A 13,321-nucleotide genomic window follows, 5' to 3' on the forward strand; every position below is an offset into this window, starting at 1 on the left:
CAATAACAAAAATGTATATACAACGAGGTCACAAGAAAATATGCTATAATCAACAAACGCAGATAAACATTTCTGGTGCAAAAAAAATAACACTAAAGATTCGTACATTTTCAAATTCATTCGAATCACAAAATCGGATATTTTCTATCCAAGTCATGAATTGGATAGTTGAGAATCAGTATATGGTTCTGTCGACATAGTAGTACACGCAATGGTCGGTGGTAAATAACTTTAAAAAAGCTGTTGAGTCTGTGCTACAAAAGTGCATGGATAAACAAATTCGTGAAAGCATAAAAAGTCTTGTGTTCGTTCGAAAGGTTGTAAATATACGTGGATCATGCTGTCAAGTTGTATTCACGTAGGTCCCGCCCCATACCTGTGTTGTTGTCAACAGAAGACACCATGGGAACACACCCTATAAAAGCAGCAAGACGCCCAGCTTTGAAGTGTGGGAGTCCGAGGAGCTAGCCAAGACAAGGGTAGAGAAACCAAGGTTCATCAAGATGTGGAAAATGATGACATTATCGTTCCTCATGTGTAAGTTATATGTGTATTATCTGATCTTAACATAAATGGGAATCAACGTCTTTATGCTTTATGCAGCGTGTTCCTTTATCTGGCTTTTCTATGTGAATAATGTCTTTGTCAGTTTTGCATTTGGTCAAGCACAGTATTTATAACATACTTAATAACGCTTGGTCTATGCATCTGGCTGGAGATTGAGATTTAAATTTGCTATTGTACATTGTATAGATTCAAGTTATAACAGCTCGTTTGGCATTCAAACATGCAATATCATTTTTGTATGATTACATAAAATCTAAGTAGGTATTACAATATAACGGAACTGAGTCACCTTATGTGTCAGAAGAAATACTTTCATAAACCAGAAATCGTTTTGTATTTGAGAATGTGTTGAAGTGAGTGAGTGAAGTCTGACGCCGCTTTTAGCAATATTCGAGCAATATCATGGAGGGGGACACCAGAAATGGGCTTCACACATTGTACCTATGTAGGGAATCGAACCCGGGTCTTCGGCGTGATGAGCGAACGCTTTAACCACTATGCTACCCCACCACCCCAAGAATGTGTTGAAGTTGTCGGACTCCCATAAATTTTGCACGTCACCAACCTTGTTCAATCATTAAGTATGGAAACAACATATACGTTTAGGACTAAAAGGACCCGTTCTTCTAAATACTTAGCACTTTACATAAATAACATTTTATACGTTGTTTCTAAATGTCCGTGGGTGTGGTCACATCAGTCTGTTTAGAGACGTAATCTTCTGGAAACCACTTCCAGTTCCGGTCCAGTCCAAGCATAAAATAGCAAGTCCTAAGGTTTAAAGTTAAAATATTGCTGTTTATGGTCACTTAGTTTTCACGAATAAAGATAAAATGTGAATGGGCTTGAAATTTGATCATGATGATATTTTAGAGGCACATGTTCTTTCAGGCTTCTTCATAGCAACACTTATCAGGGTTCAGGTTGCTGCTGCTGATGATGCTGCTGCTGCTGCTGCTGCTGCTGCATGTGCTGCCTGCACATACGACTCAACTTCAGATACGAGCTGTGCGTAAGTAAATTCCACCTCATAAGAGTCGACTTGAAAGGCTATGGTGATTAAGATCAGATTGGGTGACTTGGTTTATTGTGTATCATCAGATTGGGTGACTCGGCTTATTGTGAATCATCAGATTGGGTGACTTGGTTCATTGTGTATAATCAGATTGGGTGACTTGGCTCATTGTGTATGATCAGATTGGGTGACTTGGTTTATTGTGAATCATCAGATTGAGTGACTTGGCTTATTGCGTATCATCATGCCCCGACAGCGTTCGTTGTTGTTCGTGCACACGATATGGCGGGAATCGTTCGCCCGAAAAAATTATCGGAACGTTTACATAAAATATTTATCCATATAATTGTATGCTATAATAGTGTATAAGACATCAAATGATACAACAGATATCGTGGTGTTATCAAGATGTACTTTGCAGAAATTTGAAAACGTACCTTGGATGTCTCGAAAATGCTGCGGGAATCAAAGATGGATGCACACTTTCAGGAGCAGATGTCAAGAAAATCACAGACGCTAAATGCAGTAAGCCACAGTTCCCCATCGTTCGTACTACGTTAATCATTCGCCTGCATAGGCCCCTTTCTTTGTATAATTTATTTTGCGAATTAGTTTTTGAGGATTATACGTATTGACATGACGAATGGTCAAGACATGTAATTGTAAAGACAACGGCATTTTATGCGTTGTTGCGATCCAAGTTCCACAACGTATACTGTATAATTAGATTTTGATACAATGAAAACGTTTTTTAAAGCATTTGCTTTCTTTTGTCATAATCTATACCTTGAAGTGAAATCATATCACATCAATCAGTCAATGTCAATGGTTATATGAACAAACTACACATTACGTAAAATACTGCTTATATAACATACTTGGTGGCAAAGTAACTGTGATCATAAAATAATGAACAGATTAATAATCAATAGATATTTCAAATGGAAGTGATGTCTAATTTGCAGGTGACACAGCTCACATACAAAATAGAATGTGTTTTGCGTCATTCTACCTCGAAAACAAATTTGGGAGTTTCTTTGTACTAGCGATAAAGTGGCAGTGTGCAACATTTAGTAATGAGTCTATTTCTTATTTCAATTGAGGAGATAATGCCTTACTAGATGTTCACTACATCAATCGTATCTAAAAATGCCGATTGGCTCCGCAAAGATCCGGGTTAGAATTGGCCTTTGGCAATCTATGTTTGTGATCAATGGCGACGAAAGGGACTCGGTGGTCAGGCTCGCTGACTTGGTTGATGTATGTCATCGTATCCCTGTTTCGTAGATCGATGTTCATGATGTCAATCACTGGATTGTCTGATAAAGTCTTGATTATTTATGGACCGCCGCCATATAGCTGGAATATTGCTGAGTGCAGCGTTAAACAAAAAACAAACAATCACAAACGCTGATCCAATTTTGGCATATAAAAGACGGCTCCTGTTTCAAGGTTACCTCAAAAGCACCCAATCTGGCGTTTAAAATCGTCCATATTGGAGCATTTGGTCATATTTCTGACTACATTTCCAAGAAACTTGTGTTCATGTATCAAACTATTCCTTGGTAAGTTAACACAACAAACTCAAAATACATGGTAGCCACATATACCTTCATATCACCCGGGAACAATATGAGTAAGGTCACTGAAACAGAAGTCTTAGCTGAAATTGTTCTCGGGGGATATGTAGGTACCGATTGGACTCTGTATTGTTTTCGACACAACGCGTCTAAATGAAATCCTTTACATCGTGCTCTTTTTAGATACGGCACTGAAAAAGAGACTCGGGTTACAGTAGGTCTTCAGCAACCCATGTTTGCCTTAAGAGGCGACTATGCTTGTCGTAAGAGGCGACTATGCTTGTCGTAAGAGGCGACTATTCTTGTCGTAAGAGGCGACTAAAGGGATCGGGTGGTCAGACTCGCTGACTTGGTGGATGCATGTCACCGATCCCAATTGCGTGGATCGATGCTCATGATGTCTATCACTGGATTGTCTGGTCCAAACTCGATTATTTACAGACCGCAGTCATATAGCTGGACTATTGCTGAGTGCGGCGTTTAACAACAAACAAACAAACACTGAAACAGATGTAACCATTGAATCAAGGTATCCCTGTAGTAATAGAAATGTCCGAAATTTAAAATAAAATTACGCCCACCATAAGGTAAGAATTTCCTGAAATTGTTCTTCCCTTAATTATCATAATTACGATTCGTTAAGTAGTCTTAGATTGTGGTAGCAGACAGATATACAGTGGATTCCAATTGTATTTCAGCGACAGGTTTGGATCCACCTTGCACATGCCAAAAAGTCTTCTGGGGTACGGATCTAACTGGCGACAAGGAATGCGCGTAAGCTCCTGATGATGATGGGGGTTAAGTTCAAGAAATGTAAAAATGAATATATTCAATCTATATTTACATGAAAATAATATGTGTATAATAGTTTATGTATGTCTTATTTTGTGTCGTCAGCATAAGAATAAACAAAAGAAATGCAGACTATTATACATTACTGTGTTTACAGCCATCAAGTTGTTTTAGGGCTCTGACCACCTATATCGGCTGTCTCAAAGTAGACGGAACTAAGAAAACATGTGATGCTTCAACCTTAGCCTCTGTACTAGTTACCAAACCGCAGGGGAGGTCGGATTCCAAGTGCAGTAAGTATAATTTGCACACGTTCAGTGTAGCTTTTTGTAAAATCCATAGCCTCACTTGTATTCATACATCTCCAGGATTAATGGTCCTTGTGCAGCCCCGTTTCGTACTGTATTCTCATAATATAATCTAACACTCAAAAATAATTAACACACCCCTTTCAAAAAGTATCGGCATTTTACAACTGTAATGTACAAACTTTTCAGAGTCACTTGTTAATTCTATTATTTTTTATCTGGTTTAACCAGATTTATTAAATTTGTGAAAGAGTGCAATCTAAATCAAAAATTATTTTTTGGGGGGATCATAGACTTAAGTACCCAAACAGGTCGAACGAGAAACAATGTTCATCATTTGTACAAAATATACATCAATAAAAGAATTCATCTGCTAAATATAAAAGATAAAAACATTTCCATATTCATAAGAAATATCTGTCATAAACAGAGTCGACTGTACGAATCCGACTGTATCATGACATGTGTTTATGAATCACTGTCAAATAGTCAAAGTATAAGGTGTTCGCGAAAAGGCGAACGTATCCTGCCTCACCGATGGCAAGTGACACAAACACATACAAAGGCAAGTCACTTATTCACCTGAAGTCATAATAGGGAATTGCATCGGACATCATTTTTGTCACTGATGCGTCACATATGGAAATGTCTACCATAAAACCTTTTGAAAGCTTAACTGAGGCCTTGAATGTTGTAACCGTGATCACACCAATTCTTACACCGTTTTTCAAAGAAAGAGCATGCTCCATTGTACCTCAAAAGTTGTGAAATCTAGTCACCAAGGGCTGGAGCTGCAGGAATGTTGCTCGACATAAATGGGACTGCCTAATTCTTGCAACGTACAAATACATTTGGACCTTAAACCTAATATTTTATCTGTGAGCTAAGTGACGTGCTAAAGATAGAAAGACGTTATCCAAAGCGCATTCCTCGCATTACCCAGACAGAGGAAAACTACCAGGTTTACTTGTTTCAATAAGAAAAATAGATGAAATATTTTGGTTGCATTCTTCATGATCACTTCCCCCACATTTACTATAGGACATATGGGACTGATAGTTATGCTATCGCAATACTTCATATATATGAAGTGACATTTCGCTTTTGTTAAAATGAGGCACTGTCAATGTACCAGATTCGTAGGTTTTTGTAGCATATACTATCACCATAAAATGCTGACAAGTGCGTGATTTATTTTGTCATTGCGACAAGACAGTACAATTACATAAATGACTGGGTATAAGAATGAGAAAGTATTATATCAGCCCATAAGTTCCACGTATTTTGGAGTGCAGTACATATTAATGTAACAACGCGTTGGTCTGATGTTGATTAATGAATAATTGGCACACTCGTATGTGCAAGGGGCCGACGTATGGTTCTCAGTAGGAAGTGACAACTTGGAGACGATGGCTTGCGGTATATACAGTTTTACTTTATACATGTAGATATGTACATACAAAAGACACTATGTGCCAGCTCAGCACATAGTGGCAGTGGTTGTTGTCTAGGTGCCCCGGAGCACCCAGCCTAACCCTAGCTAGGCTAAGGGTAAGACCTTTCTTTTTCTACTTTCCAGTTTTTTCCCTCTCTGGACCAATGCATATATATAGCCATGGTCACCTGACATTTAGTAAGTTATAAATATAAACAGTAATTCATCAGCAGGATGGCAGACAGTCGATGTACACAAGAAGGGGATTAACAATTAGGATTAGCATCTTATAAATAACAGCAATTAAGTGTTTCAAGGCATATAGATGTCATGGCTCCAGGGTAATGAGCCTTTGCAATTAAATGTTCTTCAGACAATGGGTGTTGTAAATCAGTCGCTATGACAAATGCATGGAACAGAGCCCAAATGAGACGCATGTAAATGTGAATAGGGAATAATCATTTCAGACACGTTACTAACATCAATGACTATTTTACAAAACAGCAGCAGGTAGTCCGACAACAACCGCACCAGGTAGCCCTACACCAACACCAGCAGACAAGAAAGGTAAATATCAAGTTCAAAAGTACTACATTGTGCCAAGTTTGCCCTGTGCTTGTGTGAGCTGGTACAGTTATGTGGCTGGGTAACGGGGAAGACTTTCGTTTTCAAGATATGTGTTCACAAGTATCTTATTTGAATATATATACATAATATTGATACCTCATGTGAAGTGAGGGACTGAATTTCTTTTTACGCCGCAATTGGTATTATGACAGCTTTATCACGGCGGCATGTGAATACTCGGATCTGAGCAAGACACACATTGTAACCACCTGATTTATTCAAATATGAAAAGACATTCATTATACCCAATGATGTTACATAGATTGTTTTTCGGCGATTTGAAAGTCATTGACGCGCTATTTACACGTAGTCGCTATTTTGCCCGATGGTATAGGTTGATGAAAATATGCATTTATTCAAATATGGACCCAAGAAGATCCGGGTAGAGAATAGGTCTTCAGCAACCCATGCTTGCCGTAAAAGGCGACTAGGATTGTCGTAAAAGGCGACTAACGTGATCGGGTGGTCAGGCTCCCTGACTTGATTGATGCATGTCATCGTATCCCAATTGAGTGGATCGATGCCCATAATGTGAATCACTGGATTGTCTCGTCCAGACTCGATTATTTACAGACCGCTGTCATCTAACTTGAATATTGGAGTGCGGCGTTAAACAACAAACAAACAAACAAACAAATATCCAAATATGTTGACAAATATGGTATATATTACATCGTTTTCTTAAATAATGCTTCTTATACTGCATATGCGCCAGAGTCAATTTAATGTGTCTTGTGTGTACAGTTATTCCCTGTATCATGTTTTGTGTTCATTCTGTACAGATTCCGGAGCTTCTTCACTGAGAATGTACAGTACCATTGCCTCCTTTCTTCCCTTCGTCCTTACTGCATTCCGACTTTGACCGACCCAGGAATCGCACCGAATGCCTGCTGTCCAAACGTCCATCGAGTGCCGTCGCTTATGTCAAATGAGCCAAATGTCAAATTGTCAAATGAATTAATCTTTATGATTACCATTCTTAAAACTCCTGATAGATGACAACAAATTGTTAATAAATGTGTATTTTGGTGAAAAATATACTGATATGTTTAATGATGTGTGCAGTGTCAGTTAGATAGAACAAGTAATTTGTTATCACTATTTTCATATTGGATGTGATTTATAAATATTTTTAATTTGAAAATAAAGCTGCTGCAAACTGACTAACGGGGCAAAAACTCCAACGTACATTTAGGCCCAGCTGATGACGTTTCCTGATGACGTGAGCCTCCCCAAGAGGAACACTGACGAATAGAAAATGTCATCAACCCTTTAGACACTTTGGCAGCAGATCAGTCAATATGTCCACGTTATAAGTTTTGTTGGATTTTGCGTGTTTGCGGAATTACCTATGTGATTGAAGAATATCCCTGTAATAAAATTTTGCAATTGTCATATTCTTGTGTTGTTGCCAAATTCACAATTACTAAAGGTGAGGTGAGTGAAATGGGTTTTTAATATCGCGTAGAAGATTATTGCACTTCCATACCGGCGCGTGCGCGTGCGTGCGTTCGTGCATGCGTGTGTGTGTGGTTTTGGAGTGCTAGCCTGGTGACGGGTGGGTAATCCAACGATACAATGATTCAAGACATAGAGCAAAGCATTCTCAGGAATGGTTTAATATAAAGAGCAAAATGTTACACTCATGAACCCAACTGAAAATATTTTGGGAGTCATGAAAGACAATATCAATGACAAATATCTCATAAATATATGTGATATGAAAGCAGATGCGGTGAAGTATTGGGATAGTATGACTCATGATTTTTCAATCTTCCTTGTAAGGCAGCAGTTAAAGGCAACTATACATGTCGTAGGAGGCGACTAACGGGATCGTGTGGTCAGGCTCGCTGACTTGGTTTGATGTATGTCGTCGTATCCCAATTGCGTGATGTCAAGATGTCAATCACTGTCTGATTGTCTGGTCAAGACTCGATTATTTACAGACCGCCATCATATAGCTGGTATATTGCTGAGTGCGGCGTTAAACAACAAACAAACAAAAACATGATATGCAGCATGCCTCGCCGCATTGAAGCATGTATTCGGAAATGGTATTAGAGGTGGTTTCATCAGTTGTACATTTAGTTATGGCCTGATGAGACTCATACGTGGTACAAGTTGAAAGCGCAAGTGTTCAATCTTGTTGCACTTATTTCATTGTTACTACATGTATATATACTATTTGGTACTGGTATTTATGCTATCACAATGCTTCATATACATATACTGTCTATGTACCAGATTCGTAGGGGTCTTTTTCACAAATACTATTACCACGCAATGCTATGAACTAATTATAAATAATTTATTTTGTCATTGAAACATGATGGTAAGATTACATAATTGTCTTGGCATAAGAGTGATACCGTATCCTATCAAATTATATTCACGTATTTGGAGTGTAGTACACATTAGTGCATATAACAGAGCCCCACACAGATATGTCAATAGAGATTAATCATTATAAATACATATAACCTACACAAAAAGTTAGTTGTCTGTGTTAATTAATAGAGAAACATCAGGTACCACCACCACCAGCAGCACCAGCACCACCAGCACAACAACAAAAGGTAACACAGGTAAAATAATCAGTTCAAGAGCTGAATGGGCCTATATACCTTAATTTTTTAGAAAAATGTCTCCAGATTCGATTATTTATAAACCCCTGTCATATAACTGGAATATTGCTGAGTGCGACGTTAAACAACAAACAAACTTTGTCATTAAGATATGATGGTAAATTTACATAACTGCCAGGGTATAAGAGTGATTAAGTATCATATCCACTTATTATATCCACGTATTTGGAGTGTGGCATATACTGATGTAACAAAGCCCCCAAAAGACCCATGTAAATGCCAAAAGGGAATACTCATTATCTATACATAGTATCTATATAAAACGTTAGTTTCCTTGGTAATTAGTAGAAACATCAATGACTCTTTTACAAAACAACAACAGGTCCCACTCCGACAACATCAGCAGCAACAACAACAGGATACGATGACATGCATCAACCAAGTCAGCGAACCGGACCACCCGATCCCATAAGTTGCCTCTTACGACCACCATGCTTGCCGTAAAAGGTGACTATGCTTGTTGTAAAAGGCGACTAACGGGATCGGATGGTTAGGCTCGCTGACTTGGTTGATGCATGTCATCGATCCCAATTGCGTGGATCGATGCTCATAATATTAATCACTGGATTGTCTCGTCCAGACTCGATTATTTACTGTGTGAGATCGGAATAATTCAGTGATGGCATAATGTCTTGCGTCGATGTCGTTTTTTCAGTTACACTCAACTTGAAGACATTTACGTGCGCACACAGTAGCACTTTAATCAAGACAAAAGTCTAACGATTCTTCTCAAAGCAATCTACATCACATTCGTAGCATATACAATGACACAGAAGATTACTTACCAGTAAACAAGTTACCCTGGCGACATAGAACACTATCACTTGCTGGACGCCACCATCTTGAATCAAGTCTCGCACTCGGGAGATCTCGTTATGTATTGACACATTAACTTTAACATTGAACACAAGCAAAACATATATGCAGGGCAGATACGACAATCTGATATTAAATGACAATACAGGTAGAACTGACCCGTGAAGATCCGGGGTAGAATAGATCTTCAGCAACCCATGCTTGCCATAAAAGGTGACTATGCTTGTCGTAAGAGGCGACTAACGGGATCGGGTGGTCAGGCTCGCTAACTTGGTTTGATGCATGTCGTCGTATCCCAATTACGTTGATCGATGCTCATGATGTCAATCACTGGATTGTCTGGTCCAGACTCGATTATTTTTCAGACCGCTGTCATATGGCTGGTATTTTGCTGAGAGCTGCGTTAGACAACAAACAGCTAGAACTTCTCAAAACTAAGACGCTGGAAGACGGTAAGCAGAGTTGTGTCCCTTAATAGACTTAAGATACCAGTCGTGGTTTCGATTCACAGACATAAACTTTCCAGACATTATCAGTTCGTGGTCACGCACAGAGAATACCTTGTTCTAAATTCTCCTTTAGGTAACAGGATAGTATTGCTGAGACTAGACTGATCAACACATTGAAAAGGAGATATACAAGTCGGCAATGGGGAAGACATACACCTGTCCATGTGGGCACCCCGCACACTAAAACGCATCAACGTTATCTGGAGTAAACCAAGTCCACTTCCCACCATATATCCGTTTCCGACGAATCTGAAACTCGATTTGCAGATGGCCGTGATTCAGCTTGACTATTGAGAACAGAGGCATTACACAACATTCATTCACTCGTCTCCGAGGCAGTGGGTACATGTCACTTGTGTTTCACTTGTACATTACACATACAGCGAACTAACTATAGCCTGGACGACAAACATATTACTGTGTCTGATTTGCTGTTCAGTCCTTTAGCTGGATGCATTTAACGAATCAAGCAGTACCCAAGACAATCTTTAGATCGGATTAATACAGTGATGGCACAACGTCTTGTGTCAATGTCGTTTATTCGGTTACACTCAACTTACGGACAATTACGTGCGCACACAGCAGCACTCTGATCATAACTACGTTTAACTGACAAGTGTGTATTTAAGCACATGGATTATTGATTATTTGTGGATCGATGTCGTCTGATGTTTGCTGTAATTCACATTGTTAAATACGTTGATTAAAATTTTGATTTAGCTCAACTGCAATGGTTTCAATTCTGTTACGGGTTGGTATAGGTCCCCAGTACTTCACATGTGAGGTACATTCACCAATAATGAGACCGCGAATGGTTGCTCATACTTTCAGCCTGCTAGCGTGTCTGCTGGGATAGAGGTGGAGCATTGCTTACTGTTGCAAACAACATCCACAATTCGCTTATTCATTCACCATACTATGACGTTTCCCGAGAACAACTTTGACTCAGGGTGGTCTTATTTACATAAAAGAGTGCATGTGAAGATATGATCTGTCAAATTTATCATTTCAATCCCCTAGAGACATTTGTATGTGCTATGACTGTGAGGAATTCTGGCGATAATAATAATATAAGAGAAAACTATAGTAGCTCTGTCCAGTATCATATTGCATAAAACGCGTGGCACGGTATAATGAAGTCTGATCTGCCCAAGACCTGGTGAAACAGTGAGTGAGTGAGTATGGTTTTACGCCGCTTTTAGCAATATTCCAGCAATATAACGGCACACATTGTACCCATGTCGGGAATCGAATCCGGGTCTTCGGCGTGACGAGCTAACGCTTTAAGCAATAGGCTACCCGACTGCCCCTGGTGAAAGAAACGATCCGAAGAGAAAATAGATAATATTGAAAGTAACAACCCTTGTTCTTCTGCATGTTTAAAAAATGTCGGCGGCAGCAGAAAACTTACAAGTGAAATGTGGGAGTAAAGCCCGTAGTGATGCAGGTCGCACACGTCGACGACTTTGCTGAAACACACGAGCACGTGTCAACAAAACAAGAAACATAAACGAACCGGTATTCGAACCCACAACCATAGGTTTCTGCGAATTGCTGCGCCTTATATAATTAGATGACTGGGTCATCCATGCCCAATGCAAATTAACGGAAAAAAACATAGTAATATTGTATAACTGTCCATTTACATTTACACAGCATTGAGGAGACAAAACAAGGACTGATCGGTTCGGAGTCAGTATACTGTGTCTGAGTTGGGTATTCATGTTAAACTATGGCATGGTATCTGATTGGCTTGGCACTATACCACACACGCGTGCATGCACGTCGCCATATCAGTACAATTATCTTAAACCCGACGTTAAACCCCGTTTCACCTCAGCTCCGCATATTGCGTCTGGGAGTACCAATGGCCCAGTCTCTGTGCATAGATGCGTCTCTTCCACTATCCTAGGAACGTAGGTTCCAATCCAAGATCGCGCTGATAACGACTCTTTGTTTGTATCCTTCAGGCTTTCATCCAATAAAATAGAACCTAAGTTGTGGCAAATAATACAAATGTCAGTAACCCCATGACCCAGGAGAGGAGACACTGAATATTGCTCTTCTTGGAAGGACAATTTAGAAAGGTGGATCATTAACACAGTCGACACGGCTTCATGTGTGTCATTGTACCTCATTAATGTACATCTTTGCTCATGCTATCATTGTTTTGCCAAGTCCAGACTCCATAATGCCGTCTTGATGTTGCAATGTTGCGACGTAAAATCCGTTTGTCTTACTTACCTAATGAAACGTTCATAAATTATAAGCGAACCGCGTGTCTTTCCTCTCACCTTATCGCAAATACCTGGTATCATTACTATTTTATAGTGATTCATAAACACATGCTCATGACACAATCGTACAATCGACTCTACTTTTAGCTGAGATTTCTTCTGGCTATTGAAAGGGTTGTCGCTGTAACTCAGAAATTGATCAAAAAACGAATAATTGATTGTCCAGTTTTAGAACCTCAGATATTACACCGGAAAACTGGAATAAGACGAGTTGTATCCACTTGTACGCGTCCGATCTTAGGTTATGGTAAAGAATAGCAAGAAATCACATGTACAAGCTGCTAGGTTTGTGAAGTAACAAAGAGGAATTTCCCATCAAGTTGAATATAAAATGAGACTGAAATAGCATGTCACCCTGTATGACTGCTTCGTTGAGGGTGATAAGAGGGACTGACTGAGTGAGTTCGTTTTACGCCGCTCTGAACAGCATTTCAGTTGTATGACAGTATGTCAGCTGAACGAGAATAACAAAGAGGAATTTCCCATTGACGGGAATTGTATCCACTGAGTGTTTATAAGATCATGAGACCGAAACAACATCTCATCCGGTATGACTGCTTCGTTAAGGACGATATGAGGGACTAAGTGGGTGAACTGGGTATCACGCTGCTCTGAACAGTATTTCAGTTGTATCTGGGCACTTCAGCTCAACAGTTGCACCTTGGCGAAACCCACACCTTGGTTTACAAACCACAGATCCTTATCATGAATTTGAGATTCGAACACACGA

General features: G+C 39.4%; 1 protein-coding gene across 1 annotated transcript in view; it reads left to right on the forward strand.

Moving 5' to 3' along the window:
* Window positions 1-362: 362 nt before the first annotated feature.
* The window catches only part of LOC125371703, a 61,469-nt gene continuing 48,510 nt past the window's right edge, over window positions 363-13,321 (forward strand). Inside the window, exon 1 of the mRNA XM_048386277.1 lies at window positions 363-537. Within this exon, the coding sequence (XP_048242234.1) occupies window positions 504-537 (34 nt within the window). The 5' untranslated portion in view covers window positions 363-503. The remainder of the gene's footprint in view (window positions 538-13,321) is intronic.

This window comes from Haliotis rufescens, unplaced genomic scaffold (genome assembly GCF_023055435.1).
Source record: "Haliotis rufescens isolate VD_foot unplaced genomic scaffold, xgHalRufe1.0.p SCAF_6, whole genome shotgun sequence".
In the NCBI taxonomy this organism is placed as follows: domain Eukaryota; kingdom Metazoa; phylum Mollusca; class Gastropoda; order Lepetellida; family Haliotidae; genus Haliotis; species Haliotis rufescens.